The sequence below is a fragment of the Chrysemys picta genome, chromosome 2 (genome assembly GCF_011386835.1).
Source record: "Chrysemys picta bellii isolate R12L10 chromosome 2, ASM1138683v2, whole genome shotgun sequence".
Taxonomy (NCBI): Eukaryota; Metazoa; Chordata; order Testudines; family Emydidae; genus Chrysemys; species Chrysemys picta.
Window position 1 is genome coordinate 107,225,126 of NC_088792.1, and position 23,791 is coordinate 107,248,916.

The 23,791-nt window shown below is 42.8% G+C and overlaps 1 protein-coding gene across 3 annotated transcripts in view; it reads right to left on the reverse strand.

Annotated features, from left to right (window-relative positions):
* DDC (dopa decarboxylase) overlaps window positions 1-23,791 on the reverse strand; it is a 108,242-nt gene that overhangs the window by 46,121 nt on the left and 38,330 nt on the right. For all 3 annotated transcript variants that reach the window (XM_042842491.2, XM_024099964.3, XM_042842495.2), the window contains 4 exons: window positions 21,568-21,681; window positions 19,306-19,425; window positions 11,225-11,359; window positions 9,349-9,492 (listed from right to left, as the gene is read on the reverse strand). In XM_042842491.2, the coding sequence (XP_042698425.2) occupies window positions 9,349-9,492; window positions 11,225-11,359; window positions 19,306-19,425; window positions 21,568-21,681 (513 nt within the window). The remainder of the gene's footprint in view (window positions 1-9,348; window positions 9,493-11,224; window positions 11,360-19,305; window positions 19,426-21,567; window positions 21,682-23,791) is intronic.

The window sequence follows — 23,791 nt, forward strand, 5'->3', positions numbered from 1 at the left end:
TTCCCTCAGCCTGAGTGGGCGGGGCCAGCCCAAGCTTGCTCCACCCCCCGGAAGGGGAGGGGTGGAACAGGAAGTATAAAGGGCGGGGCCCTTAGCTCAGTTAGAGCAGCACCAGGGAGGGAGGGAGGCAGATGCAGACGCAGACCATGGGCTGCTCCCTTCAGACCCTGCTGCCACGCCAGGAGAGGCCCTGGACCAGTGGAGACCTCACCTGGAGGACGGACTGGGGCTGCCAGGACTGCCCGCTGCCGAGTACCCAGAGGAACTGGAGGAGCCGGAGGGGGAGCTGGAGCTGGAGCTGCCAGCAGCGGACTACCCCGACGCACTGGCGGGACCAGAGGGGTTCGGACGAGCAATCGGGTAGGAAGTAGCCCAGGGACAGAGCTGCACAGTGGTGAGTCTGTATTGCGGAAGGACGCCGCTGATCCAGTGGCGGGACCCTCGTCCTGCCACTGTCAGGGCCCTGGGCTGGAACGCAGTGGTGTAGGGTGGGCCTGCGTTCCCCTACCCGGCCTGAGGGGCGCGCTACTGACCTTAGCCGGCGCTCCCCGGCCTGAGGGGCGCGCTACTGACCTTAGCCGGCGCTCCCCGGCCTGAGGGGCGCGCTACTGACCTTAGCCGGCGCTCCCCGGCCTGAGGGGCGCGCTACTGACCTTAGCCGGCGCTCCCCGGCCTGAGGGGCGCGCTACTGACCTTAGCCGGCGCTCCCCGGCCTGAGGGGCGCGCTACTGACTCTGGCTGGCGGCCGCCCCGCCGCTAATTCCCCGCTGACGGAGGCGTGACCCAGGCCGGCCAGTGACCTCATAGCTCCCCACCGCCCCCTAACGGGTAGGTGGGTCGACGCAGATCACAAGCTCTCATACTAACTTAGAGGCCAGCAACAGAACTTCAAATGTCAATTTTGGTAACTATTGCACTGTTCATCAAAGCTTGCAAGAAAGGAGAGCAAATACTATGTTATGAGTAGGCTTTTAAAAACACAGGGCAATAGCCATCTCAAAACACATCTGCATCCATATTATATGTATCTCCAACAATAACGTTAATGTTCATTCCTGCTGGTACAGCTAGAAAAGAGATTTTTTTGTGTGTGTTTATGTTTTATAGGAAGCACTCAGATATCATAGAGATGGCCAACCTAATTATACCTAGTAAAACAGTCCTCTGAGGGGGCCATATCCTGCCCTTGCATGACTTCATGCAGCCTTATAAAGCCATGAAAAAAATCACCTGACCAGGCACAGAACTTATTCCCTCAACCTGATCATGACAACAATGATAATTATAGGTTTCAGAGTATAGAATGATAATTATAAGGATATTCATATTTTAGTCAACCATAAAAGAATTGCTACGGGCAAATGGATGATTCAAATGTGGCAGGGCTGATCTAATAGGTCTTTTCAATCTAACTATTGTGAACCTTGTTTGGAAACAAATGAGGTTCTGAAAACAAAGGATATGGCAAACACATAGATATGGGGATTTATTCACACACCGAGATAGAATTGTGTACCAAAAGTAAGAGTTCTTAGCCTTATCCATATCACCATCCCCTTTCCATATTGGGAGCATCCTGTGTCCCACATCTCATTCAGAAATATGTGAAAGACAGGGTGTTTGTAGCCCTCTGGTCCCTGTTTGCAACCCCTCTTTAGGTTGAAGCATCCCAGGTATGAACCCCTGCCTTTAGGGATTATGGGGTACATTTTAAAAAGGGTTGAGGTGTGGTCTCTATTCTACTGGTGTAGTATGCACCCAGATCTTGTACCACAGATGAACTGAAAATGAACTAGAGTACTTGCATTGCTGGCTATTTGATTTGCTCCTATAGTCAGGAAGAGGCGCAGGTATCAGATCGGCACCTTCAGTTGAACTGTAGGTACAAAAATAGGGATGTAAATTGTGCAGGTGCAAATTGGGCCCTAAAAAAGACAGAGCACCTTTATGAAAATGGGGCTGTGTCAGTGCATGTGCACAAGTTGGCTCTAAAGAACAATGATTACAGTGTTCAGGTTACACGGTTAAGGACTCATGTCAGGAAATCCCAAAATTACTGTGGCACATGCAGTCATAACTCTGCTTCTTTGTACATATGTATTATAATTAGATTACTGGCCTTCACCAAGAGGGTGCAAGAGGGGTGTCAGTGGTTAGTGAGGGACAATAAAAGGAAGCAAGATTATTGCTGAGCTCAATTCAGCCAGCTGAAAGATACGGGTGTACTGGTGTCAGCACCATTATATGATTACACTAAGCTACAAACACGCTCTCTATAATCACTTTAAGGAATGTGCCATTATAATTAGAGATTGTATACATTCAATACATATGCTCAGTTGTTTGAATAATGGCTTGTTCCATAAAGAATGCCTCATCTGTTTAAATAATTTTAATGTTTTTTTCTGTAGGTGCATGAACCCCGAAGCCACCTGCATTAATTCCCAGAAACCACTTAAAGTAACAGCATCTGCTCTCTTCAGGGCTCTCATTACCTTGCATCAGTACTAAACAATGAATCTAACCCAATTTGTAACCCATATTACAACAGCATAATCACGTTTGTGCAGGGGGCCAGGGACAGGCTGCGTCTCAGAAATGGAACTGAGAGCTCTGAAGAGCCCAAGGCATTATCCTTTTCAGATCATGTTGTGTAAATATAACATAGCCCTTGCTCTGATGTAAAGCAGCCAGATGCTTGCGTCAGTCACCTCGTATAGTACTTTCCTGAGTACGACTAAACCTGCACATTTATAATGCCCTGCAGGTTTGTATTATAAAAACTCAGGGAGCACTGCTTCCACAACTTCCAGGAGACTGGTGTCCCAATGATACATAAAGGGGATTGCTCTGCCAACAGCTAGTATCTGCCTACTTGCATTTCTAGAAGTTAGCTATGTACGTTTTATGAGACTCAATAAAGGAATAGGGTTTATCATACAAAACCTACAGAGGTATCGAAGTAGTGAGATTATTGGTTAATGCAATGGACATAATAAGAAAACCAAGAAAGCTCATTTAATTTAAATATACTACAGCAGGGGTCAGTAACCTTTCAGAAGCAGGGTGCTGAGTCTTCATTTATTCACTGTAATTTAAGGTTTTGCGTGCCAGTAATACATTTTAACGTTTTTAGACTGTCTCTTTCTACAAGTCTATAATATATAACTAAACTATTGTTGTATGTAAAGTAAATAAGGTTTTTAAAATGTTTAAGAAGCTTCATTTAAAATTATATTAAAATGCAGAGTCCCCCAGACCGGTGGCCAGGACCTGGTCAGTGTGAGTGCCAGTGAAAATCAGCTTGTGTGCCGCCTTTGGCATGCATGCCATAGGTTGCCTACCCCGAACTAAAGCATGTGACATACTTTAAGAATTGATTAACAGTGATCTCTATGTAGGTGTCATATTTATTCATGCTAACACATGAACAATGCACACTGAGCTAAATTCAGCCTGGTTTAGCCCAGCTTCTAAAATTCTGATAGGGTGAAAGGAGCCCACAAGGTTATTTCAGACCTGACACAGAGTTTTGAATGCTAAACTTCTTGTCATTTTACTGCAATACAAGACCTATTTAAAAATACCTCAGGATATTATACACTCAATTCAAAAATCACTACCATGTAATTGCTAAACTAGAGAGCTATTAATTTAGCTATCCATCTCTTCCCCCCACCCCAATACTGTGCTCATCATATTGGGATCTGTATTAATGAAATAGTTAACAATGATGATAACTGTGCCTGTCTTCGTAATGCAGCTACTTCTGGAGTGGAATGTAGCACATTGCAATGCCATCTTCTAGACAGAAAGCAAAGATGCCTTATCCACAAACTGCTGGGGAAATTCAGCTAGACAAACTAGAATTTGGCCAGGGCATGAAACTAGCACCATTACTCTTGTGAAATCTACAATTTTTGATGATCATTTGTGGTCAGGACCTCAGTTTTGCAACTCATCTGAAAGCTGGCACTTCCAGCAGCCTAGTTCTGATATGATCACCATCCAAAGTGGTCTGGATGCCAAGTATCTGCTTGTGCATCTCCTGTAAATCATCACTCAGCAGAGCTGTTTCTGCTAGAGTCACAGGGAGTCTCTGCTGGGCCATTAGTCAACAAGAAGGTGATCATATTGCAGCAGCAGTACACTGCAATAGCTCTTTGAAGTATATTGTAACATATACACCAGCTGCTGTCATGTATCCGTACTGGCTTATGAAAGTCAATATACTCGCTGATTACTTATACACACCTAAGTGAATGTAGTTTATATGCAGTGGACCCTATTTTCCAACTTGTTAGAGCCTAAATTAATGTACCGTGTTGCACATTTGGACACTCAAACCAGCACTCAGACACCTAGTTTAGGTACCTTCATCTCAAAGCACTTAAAACACCTAAGTTTCAGCATGCGCTTAAGTCCTAATTAAGTCAATGGGATCTCAGCATGTGCTTAAGTGCTTTGCTGAATTGGGGCCCAACTGCAGAGCTGGGCACCCTAGTATACTCGTCAAGTTTGGGGCTCGCTCCAAGGTGCTGAGTGCCTTCAACTCTTGCCAACTTCAGTTCCTCTCAGGAGTCACTCAGCACCTCATGGGATCGGGCCTGTTTGTCAATAGCCTGTGTAACTCAACTGTTTCAATTTGTTGAGTTACAGCTGTGCTTTGATTTTTTTCAAACGTCTTTTGTAATGGAAATATACACAGCTTTGAACTTGGGGAAAGCAAATGAAAACTACTACTCTGGACTTGCTCCCAGCTTTTACTATAGTTTGTGCTAAATGCACCAATGAATAAATTGCTAGTGCTAAAAGACACCCAGTGGTGGATAAAAGTTCAAAGTGTTTTTTTTTTTTTTTTTTTTTTAATGCCAAACAGGTCTGATAACCAAACCTTACTTATTTGAAAAAGCTATAACACTGTTATCAAGTTATTTTAATTAGAGCTCCTGTTTCCTATCAGGCCCAGTAAACACATGAGCCTGAATCTCTCCTCACTTATATTTCTATTAACTGTAATGGAATGATTCCTGATTTATACATGTACCTTTGAGAGGAGAATCCAGCCCATAAAACACAGGGTTTTATTTTCCTTTTCCACCCTCCCTATTAAATCATTTTTGCTCAAGAGACTGCATGAACTTAGTGGCAACCCAGATCCATGTCTACACTAGCACTTAGATCAGCAAAACTTTAGTGCTTGTGTGCCCAGCGCTATGTCAGTGGAAAACACTCTGACTCAGACATAGTTACCGCCACTCGTTGAGCTGGTTTTATTATGTTGAAGGGAGAGCTCTCTCCCATTGGCATAACACGGCTAACGAGAGATCTTACTGTAAGCTTGTAGGTGTAGATATTGTTGCCTGACCCAGAACTGGGCCCCGAGATGGCAAACAGGGGGTTCGTCGCCCGGTGTGCTTGGCACCAATAAAGACACCGAGGGGAGAAAGCAAGCCAAGTTTATTTCAGAGCTCTGAAATGGCACTAGGAGACCAGCATATCTCAAATCCAGTGCAACAAATACAAACAACTTTTACCTTTTATACTTCAAACTGTTTGCATACATCTCTTTGTCTGGCTGTTCCCCCTTACCCCTCCCTTCCAGACAACTGTTACAATAAGCTCTACATAAGCTTGTGAGAAAACTTTCCCAGTCTTTGCGACCTTGAGTTAGACGCCTGCAAACTAACTACCCTGCTTCTTATCTCTCTTATTTCTGCTAGTGTGAGTGAAACTGCAGCCATCTGCTAGAAAGCTGACATTACATTTCTGCTTCAGCCTACTTCAGAGCATGTAAGCAGTTAGCATAGAAGTAGGTGAGAGTTCCCAAGATGGAGTTTGGGGGTTCAGATAGGCCCAGAGCAAAAGAGCTTCATCGGCACTTTTGGCCTTCCACTCTCCCGAGTTACCTGGTAGCTATGCCTAGTGGACCCCAACAATATGGAAGGATCTATATGCTGTCACAAACTCTTTTCCGTCAGGGTTCCTTTGGCAGAACTTTCTGCTTTGACACTGCATCTCCCTCTTGAGAGAAAGATCAGTGAAGAGGAGGTGAGTAATAAGGTGGTGGAAGGTGTTTCTTTAGTAACTTGCGTGTCTTTGTCACAGGAACAAAATAAAATAACCCCAAATTACTCAAGGACAAAAGAACTTGAAGAGCAGAAAAGGGAGCACGAATGGGGTGCATGGGCTACTGCCCAATATGAGAGAGAATGAGCACACCTCATCTAATCCTCGCTGAGATGTTTTATGTATACAAATAAATGGAAGGGCTGACACTGGCCGTATTAACTCAGGCTTAGCCTATGCTTCCTTTCAAGGCTTGTATTGCACAGCAAAGCAACCAGTGGAGACAACATACAGTTTAAAAAAAGACACCCTTTGTAACAGTGTCACTGAATCTGTAAACAGATTATTTGATTTCCCTTTCCCACAGCTGCAAAAATTAATAGATGGTGAATATTTATGAGGAGAGTTCCATTGTGGGTGTGTAGATGAGGTTTGAGCAACAAAGCAACTCAATTAACTTTCTGATAGCACATGGAGAGATGATGCAGAATTGCACTGTGTGCACGACATGCAGAAATGAAACACTGAAGCATGCTGTTAAAAAAAAAAAAAATCAGAACAGCCTAATATACTTGGTAAACCAAACCAAACCAGCTAAACTTTCCCACTGCATGTAAAAACTGCTTATATGACGTGCTGTGCTGTGTTTGCCCCAGTGGAGGGAACTGAGATCTCCATTACAAACGCATTTCTCTGCAGCAGGTTCTATGGCACAAGTAAATTCATGTGAGCAGCCTTAGTGATGGTGCCTTCATTTTGGACAAGAGTCTTATTTCCACTGGAAGGCAATTGGTGGAATTCACTTGGTCATCAAGATTATTCAATTCGATTTTCTCCAAGGCAAGAAAACAGCATCCCCCTACACTTGTGAAACATCTGTTGTGCTCATGCCATGGTCTTTTAACATACCACAAAGTCAGAGCCCAAGGCAATCAAAATAAATCAAACAAGCAAGCAAAGGATAAGATTTCCAAAAGTGTCCAGTGATTTAAGTTTTTAAGTCCAATTTTCAGAAGTGACTTCAGACTGACTTTCACTGATACTTAGGTTCCTAAATCACTTTTGATAATGGGACTTAGAAGCCTAAATCACGTAGGTCCTTTTGAAAATTTTACCTTAAGTAAACAGAGAAGACGAAGTACAGGCTACTCTGAATCAAATAAGACTGCTCTGAACAGAAGCTCTGTAAAAATGGTATTGTGGACTTGCACATTTGTAGTCTTCTAATAATTTCCATATCAAATTTCTTCAGATGACAAGACAGGGCTTTTTCTAACTGCCAGCCCTGTAGACTCAACTTGAACTGTGAGAGCCAAGATGGGCTTTACCCTTCATTGCAGGGCCGGCTCCAGGCACCAGCTGAGCAAGCCAGTGCTTGGGGAGGCAGATTGTTCGAGGCAGCATTCTGCCCAATCCTAGGGCGGCACGGCTGCTTTTTTTTTTTTTTTTTTGGTCCACTCCGGCTGCCCTGTAGGGGGCGGCGGCGTGGAGAACCAGAGCGCCCTGCAGGGCAGTCCTCTTCCTTCCCTCCCCGCCGACCGGAGCGGAGCCCTCGCAGCAGGCAGCAGGAGGCGGCGCAGTGGGAGGGGCCACGTGGCAGCACCCCCGCTGTAGCCCTGGTCGCCCCCTTCTCTCTCTCTCCTGCCCACTCCCTCCCCCGCCCCTCCCCAGCCGGTCCCCCTGCACCTATGCTCCGGCCGCGCTGCAGGTTTTTTTTTTTTTTTTTTTTGCTTGGGGTGGCCAAAAAGCCAGAGTCAGCCCTGCTTCATTGCCATCACTACTGATAAAAGTTCTACTAGCCATATTACACTCTCTGTACATAAACCTGTACAGCTCCATTGTCTTCAGCAGATTTGCACAGGTATAAATTATTGGAAATTAGCAAACAATTTTGTTGATGCATGATAATAGACTCCAGTTCACTCTCTTAGGGTACATCTACACTACAGCGGGGAGTCGATTTAAGATACGCAAATTCAGCTACGTGAATAGCGTAGCTGAATTCGACGTATTGCAGCCGACTTACCCCGTTGTGAGGACGGCGGCAAAATCGACTTCTGCCGCTTTTTGTCGGCGGCGCTTACTCCGACCTCCGCTGGTGGAGTTAGAGCGCCGATTCGGGGATCGATTGTCGCGTCCCAACGGGACGCGATAAATCGATCCCGGAGAGGTCGATTTCTACCCGCCGATTCAGGCGGGTAGTATAGACCAGACCTCAGTGGTATTAACTCTTCGAGGCTAACAGGAGAAAAAAAATGTACTAAAAACTTATTGTAGTTGAAAGTGATTGCATGACATTCTGAATTTACACAAGGAACAGATCCTCTGAATGAGAAAGTGCTATTTGTCATTAGTCACTCAAAGTGACTACACTTTAAAAAGACAACTGTATTCAATCTGAAAGATCATGTAGTATGAACACTGTTCACTATGCATGAATTCTGATGGGAAAGGAAAATAATGTTAAAGTCAATAGTGGTGACTTACAGCTCATTATTGACATTTGTCATCTTATTGAAAGGTGATACAGTCTCTCTCTCTCTCTCTCTCTCACACACACACACACACACACACACACACACCGTCTGATATAGCCTCACCTTGCTGATGTTCAGGGCACACCGTGAGGCTTATTTATTTGCTAAAGTAGCATTGAGTCTGGTGGTCCAGGGAGGGGTTCTGATTGTTTGCTGATATTTAAGTTTGACATTGTGTCATTTCAGGTGTTGATTTTATTTTTATTTTTTTGACATGCACCTACATGCAATCCATAAACTCAAAATTAAACACAAACATTTGTGACAATTGCAGTTTGGAAGTCCAATGTAAAAAGATTATAACATAATATTTCAGGACAGAAGAAAGTCAAGATATTCACCCACATCAATCCACCTGTCTAGTCTAACATCCTCCCCACTTTAAATGCATCTTCTCTCTCTGCTTTAGTTCTATTCAAAGACACAGCCTCTATCTGGCAATCCATTACATACACCAGTTGCCATTTGTGCAAAGAAATGTCTCCTAAACCTCCATAATGCCTAGGGAATTAAGTTATTTTCTTTTCTTCCCTGCCCCCTTGCACCCATCTAAAAAGAAAAAAAAAAAAGAGACTGTATGCAAAGTTCATGTACTGTGTAGAACATTCATGGAATGTTCATATTCTAACTAGTGTGCAGATCTATATGTTCCTACATTACATACAATATCATCTGGTCATCTTAAAAGTAGCCTATCAGATGCAGTAAATCCACAAGTAAGATTGTTAAAGCCAGTACTTACAAAGAATGGGATAAGACCAGCAGCTCTGTCTTCATGCAAAACTTTCTTTAGGGCTGATCCGCGAACAGTGAATTTATCATCTGAAGGGATATTTTTAATCTTCACTCCACCAATTAATCCTGCCCTTTCCACTGATGAGTGGGCCTGCAATTAAAAGGGTGGATTTTAAAACATGAACCTTCCACAGAAACCTGTTTTTAATTCTAACAAACCACGTGTAATATTTTATGAGATCCACAATGCAATAGAATTGGGGTTGTCCATACTAAAATCTCTAGTCAATGAGTCTCTTATGCCAGGACTTAATTTAGCCCCGGCTAAATTAGTTACAGATCCTGCTACACATGACAATATTCATTTCCCAGTATTTACTCTATGGTCTACATCCTGTATTTACTGATGTCAATGGCAAACTCCCATTTACTGCAGTGGCCCTATTTCTGCAATGGAATTTTCTTGAGGGACAATGGGTTTGATAAGATGCAAAGCATCTTGTGCAGGAACGCACTTGACATGCTTTTAGCTTCCCTCCACCCCCGTCTTGCACTGTGTTTGTCTATACATGCATTGTCCCCCTCACAGGAGGCTGTTTTAGTTTTTCATTCCTTTTGGATTACTGAGCAGTGGGTCACACAGGTCTGTTCTTAATGCGGAAGGAGTGGCGAGCTCAGCTTTGAAAGGTCAGCCATGTCTTAAGGCGAATCCTTCTGCAGACAGAAAATCCCCTGACCTTCAGCAGGCATGGAGGGCTGTCAGTCTCCATTTCAGATCAGCCAGTTACAACAAAAAGACAAACAATGGGGCTCTGCTTAGTAGTACATTAAACTTAAGGCTCTGTGTCTGGAAATCTGCACAGCACACACTCTAGAGCTCCAAAGAGAAAAAGGACCAATTGTATCATGGCTTTTAAAAATCATCAGGATCCTTCCCCACTTCTCACATCCTGACTGTTCCCACATATGGCCTTATAATACACCCCTTCCCCACCCCCAACAAAGAGCAGGTGCCCTTTTTAAATTACATTGTTTCTTAATATACAGTGATGGTAAAGTCCAGTGAAACCTGAAGTCTGGCCATTTTAATGTGGTGTAACCAGTGGATTAGTTCAAACTAAATATCAAGCAGTGAGAACATTCCTGCTATCTCACTGACATTTAGATAATAAAATGTCATGTTTATTGGAAGAAGTAACATTGCTTGGCCCCCTTTGTTAGGATTAGCAGTTTTAAAATGCAAGCACAGCTGAACTGGTAGGCCAACGTTTGCTTTCAGACATGGTAGAAGCTTTTCATGATCCTGGCCATGCTGAGAATTCATAGTTTAAGTAAATCTGCTAAATACTATTTGCGGATAGAAAACAGGGATTATGTTGGACAAACTTGGATTGATAAACTCAGATTTTAGTAGGCTTATTTTTAAACCAACTGCAGTTTTTTCAGGTACCAAGCTTGGTATGTTTATAACTCATACAGTGCAGCTTTGTGTGTGTCAACATTCAAATCAGTTAGTTTATTGGCCACACTTACTCATGTTGACTAGCACCTTATTCCACAAATGGTATCTTCATCCACTACAATGGGATTCCTTGCAGAGTAAAATAAATACTCAGTGTGAGGAAGGGAGGCAACATTGGGCTGTTAATCTGTAACATGTAGTACAATGCTTTCACCTGTTGTTATTATTTATTGTTTGTATTGTGGTAGGGTCTAGTAGTTCCAGTCATGAACCAGGACCCCAATGTGCAAGGTGCTGTACAAACACGGAATGAAAAGATGATCCCTACTCCATAGAGTTTACAATCTAAGTAATCTGTATAGCAGTGTGACTGCATTTTTCAAGTAGAGTAATTCCGAGGGTCATTTTTAGATATCCTCACCTGATCAGATGCATAGGCCACCAACTTGCTCATGATGTCTGCCTCTGTTAATTCTGGGTTTTCTGATTGGACACGTCTGATTGTTTTTGTTCTGGCAGCAAGCAATGTAACCAAAGTAGCCTCGCTGGCACTGCCCTATGATGGAGAAGAGAGACATGGGACATAGTGAAGGAAGCCTCAAAACCAATGGTACGTATTACGTGAGGGAGAATTACTGAAAACAAAATGTTGCATGTTAAAGATCTGCCTCAGAGTGAAAGCTGTACAAAAATAAATCGTACAATATGGAATCATTTGAGAACTCTTATACCACATGCATGGTAAGAAGCATTGCTGCAAGATAGACACAAATGTGCACCTAAGATTGTGTCAGAAAAACTGTATATTATGTTTAAGAAACTGTATGTGACCGTGCAATAAATTTAACCTTTGCCTCTCGTTTCCTCACTCTTCTCTTCATTTTTTATGTTTGGGTGATTTAGGCTCCAGTCTTGGAATCAGCTCTTTACAAGCAAACCCCTGCACCTTTGTAGATCCCCACTGACATCAGTGAGCACTACCCCTGCAGCTCCCATTGGCCAGGAATGGGGAACTGTCGCCAATAGAAGCTGCAGAGGCGGTGCCCACAGAGAGGGGCAGCACGCGGAGCCACATCCCCCCCCCCCCCCAGGGGCTGCAGGGGGACATTGGCTCCTTCTGGGGGTGGCATGGGGCCAGGGCAGGCAGGTAGCCTGTCTTAGCCCCGGTGCGCCGCCGACTGGGAGCCACCTGAGGTAAGTGCTGCCCAGTGGGAGCCCACACCCCAACCCCCAATCTTGAGACTCCTCCCAGAGCCAGCACCCTATACCACCTCCTGCACCCCAAGCCCCTGCTCCAGCCCTTATCCCTTCTGCACCCAAACTCCCTCCCAGAGCCCACATCCCCTTTTTTCCCAGCCTGGAGCCCCCTCCTGCACCCAAACTCCCTCTCAGAGCTTGCACCCGTCCCCCCTCTGCACTCCAACCCTCTGCCCCAGGCCGAGCCCAGAGCTCCCCCACACACTCCAACCCCCCTTGGCTCCAACTCAGAGCCCACACCCCCTCCTGAACCCCAAACCCCTGCCTCAGCCTGTTGAATGTGAGTGAAAATGGGGGAAAGTGAGCAACGGAGAGAAGGGGATGGAGTGAGCAGAGAGAGGCTTCAGGGAAAGAGTGGGGCCTTGGGAAAGGGGAGGGGTAGATCCTGGGTTGCACTTAATTCAAAAAGTGATCTTGTGCGTAAAAAGGTTGGAGACCACTGTTCTACACTGTTTTCAGTACGATGTGGTAACAAGAGTACAGAATTGGACTTCAGAAAACCTGGCATCAAGCCCTGGCTCTGCCACACATTTGCATCATCTTTAGTCACTTAAACTGTCATTTTCAAACTTGGATGCAACACAGTTGGTTGGCCTTAGCCTCTCTGTGCCTCAGTTTCCTTCATCAATAAAATGGGTAAGAACTTGTAGAAACGTTCAGTATCTTTTAGGCACTTGCAGTATTTAAGGAGTGGTCTTGTTCCTGACTAGTTAGTTTAGGATGCTCCAATGATTAAAGCACTAGCTGGAGATTTGGCGACCTACCACAGACTGTCTGTGTGAGCTTGGGTAAGTCACTTAGTTTCCCTTCGCCTCAGTTCTCAAATGTAGAATGGAGGTGTTGTGAGGCTAACTACAATAAAGACTGCAAAGTACTCAGATAATATGGTAACGGGGCCATATAAGTACCTAAAATAGATGGATCTTAAAATAAGTTCTGGTTTTACTAAATACACTTTATTACTAGGCATGGAAGGATGAAATGTTTATCAGTAAGTTTTGGTAAACATTAATATGACCGCATGCGTGCGTGTGCGCACACACAAATATTTCCATCAATAACAGAAGTTTACAAATAGACAAAGTAAGAAGAAGGCTGTGTGAGAACTTAGAGGTTGATGTAAGGTTATTTTCTTTGTACAGTTTGACATGTGATGTTGATAATTTTTATTTTAACATTTATAAAGCATTAACTTTTTGAATTGCAAAGTCCACTGTCATGAAATAATTACTGTCTAACTCCACTATTGTTTGACCTCCCCCAAAATTTCCCACAACTATGAGAAATTAAATAGATTAAATTGAAAATGCTTAAAAATAAACAACATTATCCACTGAAATTACAAAAAGACCCAAAATTGAAATCTGCCAAACCTATTTATAACTAGCTAATAATCACTTTTTCATAATTAAATTGATTCATGGAGAGCCTGATGAGTTGTGTAACTAATGTATTCACTTTGCTGTTAAGTCTTTTACCAACAATTCTGAAAAATATTCCCTTTGTTCTCTAGTTCCTCGGTTGTTGCTACCAAAATCATGAATTCTGTTTACTTTCAGAATTAAAATCCCTCTCTTTGCAGAAGAAACAACCTTTGTAATACACAAGGGAAATGAAGTTTTTATCTGTTTATATAGAAGGCAAAACTGAGTTGCATACGTTGCACGTTCACACAAGTTCTAGTGAGAAGGTTGCTTTCTATTCTTGCTAGTTTTAAAAGCGTTTTTTTCTTTAAAGCTACACTCTATGCTAAGTGAACAGTGATGATACCTTCCCTTTTATTGCAAGCAAACAAAGGTTGCCATGGTGAGCAGGCTCAAGAGGCGGAAGAAATATTGGCGAGAGCTGATGCTCATGTCCACCAGAACCCTGAGCTGAAATTTTTTTTCATCTTTTGGCTTTTTCAAGTGTCACCTAGTACACAGCAAGAAAGTGTTTTGTATTGATGTGGGCTTTCAAATGTAATTAACAGCCAGTTTTCACAGGCTCAGTTTATATAAAACTGCAATAATCGTTTGGTGTTTGCATCAGGAATGATTGGCAGCCTCACATTCACGTTATCTTTGCCAAGCCCTCTCTTACTTGTATCATTATTGTTTCAAGAGCGAGAGGATCAGCAGCACAAATTGCCTCATCTCAAGCGGCAGCACGAAGCTCACTTTCAATTCCTAAATTTGAACGATCCTCGGTATCTTACAAAATTACAGGCCATCAAGTGTTGTCAGTTGGGAAGGGCGACATTTGCTGCTGATAAACAACAGGCATAATTGCCTGCTGTCGTCAGAACAAAATTGATGCTGTGGAGACCCATGAAGAAAGGTTGGTTTCATGTACATGCAAAACCCAGAGTCATCCTAATGTAAATACTCCTAGCACAACTACGGCACTGGGGTTGGAATGGAATAACTCTGAATTTACACTGGTGTAAGTGAGGACAACACAGTTGAGCCGAAAATCTTGACCGTCTTTAAGTAGTTGTGTTAGGTATGTTTTTGACTGAGGAGATCTTATGACTAGATACTAGTGAGTTTGAAGGGAGAACAAGCATTAATGGAGAAGCTTCTGAAACACAAACACACACATACAAACCAGCAGATCTATCCCTGTATGAGGCATTCATTGCTGTCTGGATTTTGTTTGTTTGTTATATGGGAAATGTAACCAATATTCATTTAGCAGGTCAACTTTTAAATAGATTTTTGCCTTTTGCTGCACTGGAGTTTTAGTCTGCTAGTTGGATTATTTAATTTCATTATACCTTTCAGTTTCCAATTATAAACAGCTTCATTTTAGTCCTACATATTTAAAGTGTATTTATTAAAATCATATTTGTTTCTTTAACAAATGCTCCTGTCAGTGGACTTTCTACTATACTCTGCTCTGTTAGATATGGTGGACACACTTGTATACTCTCTTCTATTACTATACTTATGGTGCTCTTCTTCTTTGATAAGAGGTGGACATTTTAGAAATAGCCTCTAACAAAATGTTGAATGTTTTTGAGTGAAGTTTAAGGAAAACCTTTTCAACCCTTTTCACAGAGCTTTACTGTTCATAATTAGGACTCAAAATCCTCATGTAGGTTCAACTTGAAGTTGTTCTTCACTCCCAAATGCTAAAGTACCATGTATCATTAAACAGTTGCTGTGTCTGCCAGTTAGTCTGTAGCAAAAATAGCCAAGTTCCATTCCAAGAGAAATTCCAATATTTTTCCATTTGTTTTTACCTTGCATTGGAACACACAGTTGAAATAAAAGTTTTCATGGAATGGAAAGTTCCAAAAATTTTCCATTCAAAATATTTTGTTTTGACATTTCCTGTCAAAATAAAATATTTCAGCATCCCTGGATCAAAATGGCTCATTTCATTTTGTTGGGCTGAATAAAAACATTTAATTTCATACAGGTTTGACAATAGTCTGTGTCCCCCTGAGTAGATACGGTGCTTCCTAGAAGTTATAATTCAAGTGCCTCATGCTTCCTTTCTCCTCTGTGGGCTAGGTTCCCTGGCCAGATTACATCCCAGGATGTACTGTGGAATCACATGATTCCCATGATGGACCATGTCTGTTCAACCAGAAGAGGAGACTTCATTGCATCATGGGGTATGTAGTCCAACCAGAAAGCTCAGCTCAAAGAACAGGGACATGAGGCACCCATGAAAAAATTCAATTATGCTGAAATCACATATCGTTCAAAAAACATTTCAAACAGAAAGATCCCAACCAGCTCTACACCCCGTGTTGTAACCATTGTACCTCCAGGGCTGTCAATCTATCACCTTTCACCTGCACTAAATTCACCTTCATTTAAAACCACCACCAACAAAAAAGCCATAATGTACCTCAGAGGTGCCTGGATTTTTAAATGGTGGGGGAAGTGATTAAAATCTGGATTATTGTGGAGAAGCACTAGTCTTTCCACAGGCTAGGCTGAAGCTAGCTTTCCAGTTGTGTTCACTCTAAGCTGTGCGGCTGGGTGGCTGCCCAGGAGATATTCAAGTGCCACACAGTTGATTAGCAGAGCTGCGCACATCCGGCAGTGTGTGTTCAGGTGCCCCTCCTCCCGCTGCTTTGCGGCCACGTTGCTCCTGCAGCTGTTCCCGGGACTCTCCTGGTGGCTGTGCAGAGGAGGAAGGGGGAGGGGGGTGCTGATGTCAGGGTGTCCCCCTCCCCCCGCCCCTGTACCCCATCTCCACAGACCCGGGGAGAGGGGACAGCCTGGCTCAGGACTCAGAGCTGCTGAGATCTGAATGACTCAAGCCTCTGGCGATGAGTGAGTGCCTTTCTTAAAGAGACTGTGCATGGTCTCTGAGACTTCCCCAGCAGCCAGCTCACAGTCGCGCGCGCTCTCTCTCTCTCTCTCTCTCTCTCTCTCTCTCACTCACACACACACACACACACACACACACACACACACACACACACACACACACACACACAGTCTCTTTCATACTCACCTCCCAACACATACTTGTATTACTGTTGTTATTTCTTAGTATTTCCTGCAATGCACATATATTCTCTGTAATTTTATTCTTTCAAAGTGTGTTATTTTAGTGTTTTGACTGGTCTATGCATTTCATAATTTTCATTTCTCTTACTACTCAAAGAATTAAATTTAAGTGTGAGTTCTAAAATGCCTAACCTGTCCTGGCTGGAGTAATTATCCACATGGTAACTTTTAAAAAACTATATATTATATCTAGTTTTTTTTGTTTCTAGTGGTAGTGCACATCTGCACATAACTTGGTGTGCATAACAAAATTTATTCCGCACATAGATGGAAAAAATTAGAGGGAACATTGCTTTTCAGTGCAATTTTGTTAACCATATGCTAATGTCATGAAGTAAACATTAATTTTCAGGCATACAGGTGGGATCTTATGCCAGAGTAGAATTTTCCTGGAGAGCTTGTGGCAGGTTGAATGAAGCATTTGTGAGATAGGAGTGTTAAAAATCAAAGCAAAAAAAAACCCTTGTTTTTTCACTTTTTGGGCGTCTAGCCATGCTACCCCTCCTCCCTGCAATCCTATCTGAAAAAAATAAATTGAGCAAGAAACTCCTTTTTTTGGTTTTGTTCTGTTAGCTACATTGAGAACTGCTTCCTTTGACATGCAAGGCTTTGATTTAGTTCTTAAAAGTAGTTTCTGTGTACATTAGGAATCTCATACCACTTGGATGTCAGTTTGCTAGCGCCCATATCAGAGTTCCTATATCCTGTGAGTTGTGGAAGGGCTATAATCCTCCTTTTTTACAGATGAGGAAATGGAGGCACAGAGAGACTAAGGCTGTGTCTACACTGGAGCTGAAGATGTAATTTCCAGCTCAGGTAGAGATACCCATGCTAGCTCTGATCAGGCTAGCGTGCTAAAAATAGAAATATAGCTGCTGCGGTGGGACAGGCTGAGTACAGTTCCATCTGAAACCCAAGAAGGGTATTTGGGCATCTAGCCATGCTGCCACAGCTATACTGCTATTTTTAGCATGCTAGCACACAAGTAAGTCTAGCTCTAGTAGAGAGATACTCTAAGTGATTTGCCCAAGGTCATCCAGGGATTCTGTGGCACAGCCAGGAAGTGACCCCAAATTTCTTGACTCCCAGTCCACTTTCCTACTGACAAAGCCATCCTTCCTCATATGTCAGATCTTGTAGGAGAGTCTAGATATCATGGGAGAAGTGTGTGCCCTATTGGATGGAGAAGAAGGATGGGAGACAAGTACTTCTGAGTTTTGTTACCACTTTGCCACACTATGTAACTTTAACATTACTTGGATTTACACAGCACCTTTTACTAATGGATCTCAAAGTGCTTGAGATGTATTCATTGTGTCTCAAAACCCTCCCGCGGCAGGTAAATTTACAGATACAATTTACAGATGGGAAAACTGAGACTCAGGTAGGTTAAGTGACTTGCCCTAGGCCACAGAGTGAGTCAGTGAGAGAGAGAGAGAGAGCGAGCGCCTGGTTAAAACTCCCAGACCAATACATAGTCTGCTAAATCAGTGCTCCCCCCACCTCACCAAGTTAATCATTAATCCCTCATTGTCGGTTTCCCCGTATACGTAAAGTATACATATAAGGATGCACAGCTAGGAGGAGAAGAGAACAACAGTGCATTGGGGAGAGCCAGCCTCATATCCGCATGCTGTCACCTTTCACACGGCGAGGACTTAGTGCAGACAGAGTGAGAATTGCTAGACAAAGAGGGCTAAGGGTAGTGTTTAGTTTGGTGTTTGCTTGAGCTAAAGGTAGCAACTCTAGGACTGTCCAGAGTCAAGTTTCCAAGCTAAGAAATATATATCAGGGTGTCACTGAGCTACACTTTAATATAAACCGCCCAATAAAGAAAAGTCTCAGCTTAAAAAAAAAAAAAAACCTCTGTAAGATGGAGTTAAGGGTGTAAATACAGTAGCCATAACAAAATAAAATCTTTAAGGCTTTATAGTTCAAAGGTAAGGTTACACTTGATAATGAGAAAACACCAGATTGTATAAGAGTGCAAAGTTTAGGTACCCTGAACAATTACAACTCACCCCTCATATACCTGTCCACTCTCCATCCTGAAATCTTGAGATTTCTTAGGGTATGTCCACACTGCAGCTGGGAGGTGTAATACCCATCTTGGGTAGATGTACATATGCTAGCTCTGATCAAGCTAGTGCACTAAAAATAGCTGCGTGACTGCAGCGATAGGATAGTCACTCAAGTACAATCTCATCTGAGATCCTAGGTTTGTATTTAGACATCATTTATGTATTTAGGCATCATTTAGGTATTTAGGGAACAAACTCCCAGCCGAGCTTCCTAATACACTTCCCTTCATGTCGGACACTGAAAATGTAATGACCCTGTCTCCTCCTATTTATTCTATGAAATGTGGTGGTCAAGAGACTATATGCCAATATTTAATTGGAGGGATGTTTGTTGCATGAACTTGACTTTGTAAATGAATTAGGACCCTTTCCAATTCCCACTGAAGTAAAGGGGAAAATTTCCATTGCCTTCATTGGGCGCAGAAGGATGTTGATCTCTTAGTTGTAAGTAATAATCACATGCAAAGTTTCTCTGTATAAAGGCTTATGCTCATTCTTACAGCCTGTCTCTGTTTCTATTAAATCTGAAGGGGTTCAACAAAGCAGAAACACTTTGATTTTCCCTTTGTTAGTGCTTTGGTTTGAAGGCTTTATTAAACAATGAAGACATGCACGTTCACTGCACGGTCTGTTTTCTCATTCTGTCTTACCTGAATGACTCCTCCACCTTCTCCGTCCTTCCCAGCTAAAAACTCTTCAGGCAAATTAATCATCTTTCCCAGCCAATCCAACATGACTGTCTCCAGCTCTGTGCAAGCAGGACTTGCAGCCTATATTGGGGAATGAAACAATGGGAATAAACCAACTACAGTGGCTTGCCTTTTAAAATTTAACTTTTACCAACAGTTGCCAAACACTGGTCTCTGAGGGTATGTCTCTGGAACCTGGGCTTGTGGACTTAGTGTTTCCAAGTCCATGCTTGAGCATCCACAGTGCATTGCAAACTTGAGTTTACAGTTGCCGGACCCAGGTCTCACAGCTGTGCTATTGTGTTCATACTGCACTACACAGACCTTCCGACTTGGGTCTGTGGCTTGACCTGAGTCCACACTGCAAAATGACAGGGCTTGGATCGAAGTCTTAGCGGGACTCATGCTCTGATCCATCCCTGTAGCAGGGTCCTAGGACCTGGTTCTTGAGTGCTCGCTGACCTGAGTCAGACAGATTTGTGTGTGGATGGAAGGGTGAGGGGGTGGGGGCTGGGCTCAAACCTGCATCAGAAACTGGGCTGAGTGTGCAGTGCAAACATACCCTGGAGACCCCACAAGTATTTCCCTACACTTAGATTAGGAGAGCTAATTTATGTCCCTGTGTTCTGCCCAATCTGGCACATTGTACAGATCGTGGAAGCAAGCTGCAGAGGAGGTAGTGCTCACATGAGGGGGTGACCATACTTTACTCCTGCTACATACTAAAAGATCAATGTACCATATTCTTACTTACACACTTGACTGTCAAATGTCAAACTAAGGGTCTGCTTCTGACACACTTACTCACTTAGTGCCTTACTCTGAATAGTCCCTCTGACATCAATTTTTAAAATAATCCCTCAAACCAAAAACAAAACAGGCCACTACACACACAATTCTCCTCATGGGGAGAGGATGAGAAAGAGAGTGAGCCATATGTGACAGATATTAGCTACATCACTTATTGCACTAATGGAAGGTGCTCAGATACTATGGTCATGAGGAAGGTACAAGAACAAATATAGACTAGGATACTGTTCTCCGTGAATAAGAGTGGCAGAATGGGTCCTAATGCAGTACCCTAGCTTCTCACAGCTGGATGGTAACTGCTCAATGAAGATGTATTAGATCACTTCATTGTTTATTTTAATTTGTAAGTGAATTGTGGTGCTGTGAAAGCTCCCAGGCTGAAAGTGCAGGAGGGTGAGATCCTCATTGTATCTGCAAATCAGGTAGAACAAAGGCAGCAATGCAGGTTTTGCCAGGCGGCCTGGCCATATTGTTTTAGTTCTGTCTGGGAAGACCACTCCTAGGGCTGAGAGAGTAATGTAATTTCTATGGCCTTACACATTGCCAATCATGATGATGATTTTTTTAGTGTGGCCATTTTCCCAGTGAGAACTGAATGAATTCATCAACTCTTGTCACATAGGCCAGCAAACAACCATTTTGTCACTAACAACTTCCAATCCCTGCTGATTTGGGCTGAATTCAAGTGAGTGATCTAGAGTTGAAAGGCTCAGTAAACCATTAGCAATCCACGGAGACATCCAGTCCCGCCAGTGATTTTATTTTAACACGGGAGCCTGTTTTTCCCTCTATCACCACTCAGCTTGGAAAACCTTATCTTCAGAATAAAATACTGTTTTGAAGAACACTTAGTTTAAAAGTAACTTCACTTTAGAATTTTTTTAAATGAGTTGTTATTTGTGACACCTAAAATGAATATACATGAAAGAGATTAGAAGAAAACAAATATTTTTCTGTTTACATTGTGTTTCTGACAGGATTTTCCGTATAGTCATTTCACTATTACCGCCTATATTGTCAATTAATTACTCTCTGTCCCCTATTGCTGTCACATAGAAACAACATTTTTTTTAAATAATAGGATATTGTGATGGTAAAACTACTGAGAGCTCATTTTTGTGACTGGTAGTGTCCTTTTAGAAAAGGAGAATAGACAGTGTTTCCCCCCATTTTATCACTACCGCCCCCACCCCCCCATCTTTTGGATAGAAAGTTTTCATAGGTTGCAGGTCATTATCAGAGTCATTCCATAGTTGTTATGAAACATTTATGCTCATGAGTAACTTTTCCTACGTGAGTAGCCCCATTGACTTCAGTATGGACTGCTTACCCCAAGTAAAATTATTCACATGCTTAGGTCTTTGCAGGATAGGCCTTTGTGCTGTACAGCAACATCTGCCATGATCAACTTACCCAGGAGAAGCCAATGCATCCTATGCCACCAGACAATATATCAGCAAGAAGAGCTGGGAAGGAACTGGCTGTAGGAAAGTAGGCAAAAAAGTATGGACTGTGCCAGTGGGTCACCTGTGTTGGACAAGAAATGTCACTGTTAATTATCATAATGGTACATTCAGACATCAAGGAAACTGTCCTGTTTTCAGTATATGTTCAAGATGATCAAGGACAGTAGGGATTAAGGTTCAGAGACCTGGACTCCACAGAATCATAGAAATATAGGGCTGTAAGGGACCTTGAGAAGTCAGCAAGCCCCCTACACTGAGGCAGGACCAAGTAAACCTAGACCATCCCTGGCAGGTGTTCATCTGACCTTTTTTAAAATTCCCAGTGAGGGGGATTCCACAACCTCTCTTGGAAGCCTATTCCAGAGCTTAGCTATGATCATAGTTATAAAGTTTAGTTTTTCCTAATATCTAACCTAAATCACCCTTGCTACAGGTTAAGTGCATTACTTCATCACCAACAATTCATCATCATGTTCTTTATAACAGCCCTTAACATATTTGAAGACTGTTAACAGGTTCCCCTCGCCCCTTAGTCTTTTTTTTCCCTGAAGCTTAAATGTGTCAAGATCAGGTCAAGAAAATGTTGTCTGAAAAGCCTGTTCTGGCCAGTCCAGATTTTGACAAAATGTTTCAGCTCTATAGAGATGCATCAGACATTGGGCTAGGTGATGTTTTAATGAAGTCAGGGGAAGTAACAAAACACCCCATTGCTTTCTTAAGCAAGAAACTGCTACCCACTGAGCAGAACTACTCTCGTGGAAAAGGAATGTTATGCCATAATGTGGGCAGTCAAGCAGTTACAGCCATATCTTTTTAACAGGAAATTCAGGGTACTAACTGACCATTCTCCAGTAGTCTGAGGACACAGAACCAAAGGCATTAATTGTAAGATACTACACTAGAGCATCAAAAATCTGATGTGGAGATTGTACATATTAAGGAGAAAGAAAATATTGCAGCTGATGCCTTGTCCGGGCAGGAGGGTTCTGACCCACTGCATATGGTTCAGCCAGGGGCTGATCCTACTGCAGTTTTGTAAGGGGGGAGGTGTGATCCTAAGCACTTCTGTATTCAAACCTTACACACGACTTCAATGATGTTTATACAAAATGTGCCTTGTAAGGTGCCATTTGAAAACAAATAACACATTGGTAACATTGCTCTATAGCCAAAATGCTTCTGAAATAAATGTAGTCAAACTTTACTAATTCTGGGTCACTGAGAACGAAAATGATGCTTAAAATTGTTGATTGGCTCTAGTTTTCAAGATATGCTATTGGGTCAGTATATACGACCCTTGACTTGGGAATGGCGGAGGATAAGTGAGTTCTAAAGGGAAGGGATCTCAATTTAAACCAGAAATGACTAAAATACATCTTTGACTGGATCTATGAATAAATCTATGACTGGGTTTGGACAGTACTTGCTTTTTAGGCAAAACAATGAATGATGCAATCTGAAGCTGGTATTGCGTCATACATGATATGAATTGCATCATGTTATTCCTAGAAGTCATGGATGATGCAATCATAACGAAGCTTACATCACTCTGCTGAACAAATTGCCCTATATCAGCTCTAGAAATCATACAGTGTCGTGCTCTCTTATTTGTCAGTGTTTGATTTTGCAAAGGGACACATTTCTGTTTAGCCAAAGTGAGCAGAGATGCCTCGTACTTGTGTGAACAGTGCAGATAACTTCTACTATGTTTCTGGTGAAGTGACTTTTGCATCCCAAAAGTGCAGTATAACCACTATGGTTAAGAAAGCCTATCACCTTTATTTTGGCTGCAAAATTGGAGATCAGGACAAGAGGTGGGCCCCACACATATACTGCAACACTTGTGCAACAAATCTTTGCCAGTGGTTGAACAGGAAAAGGAAATCTATGCCTTTTGCAGTGCCAATGATTTGGAGAGAGCCAACAGATCATACCAGCAATTGTTACTTCTGCATGGTGCCTCCAGTTGGGAAAGGTGTGTCAAAGAAGAAAAAGTGGACTGTGCATTATCCAAACATTCCATCAGCTATACGCCCAGTACCCCACGGAGAAGGACTGCCGGTTCCTGATGCACCAGAATCATTCTCACTTGAGTCAGACGAGGAAGAGGAACAGGATGAAACTTCTGGTCCTGAACCATCAATGTCACAGGACCCACATTTTCTCCCATC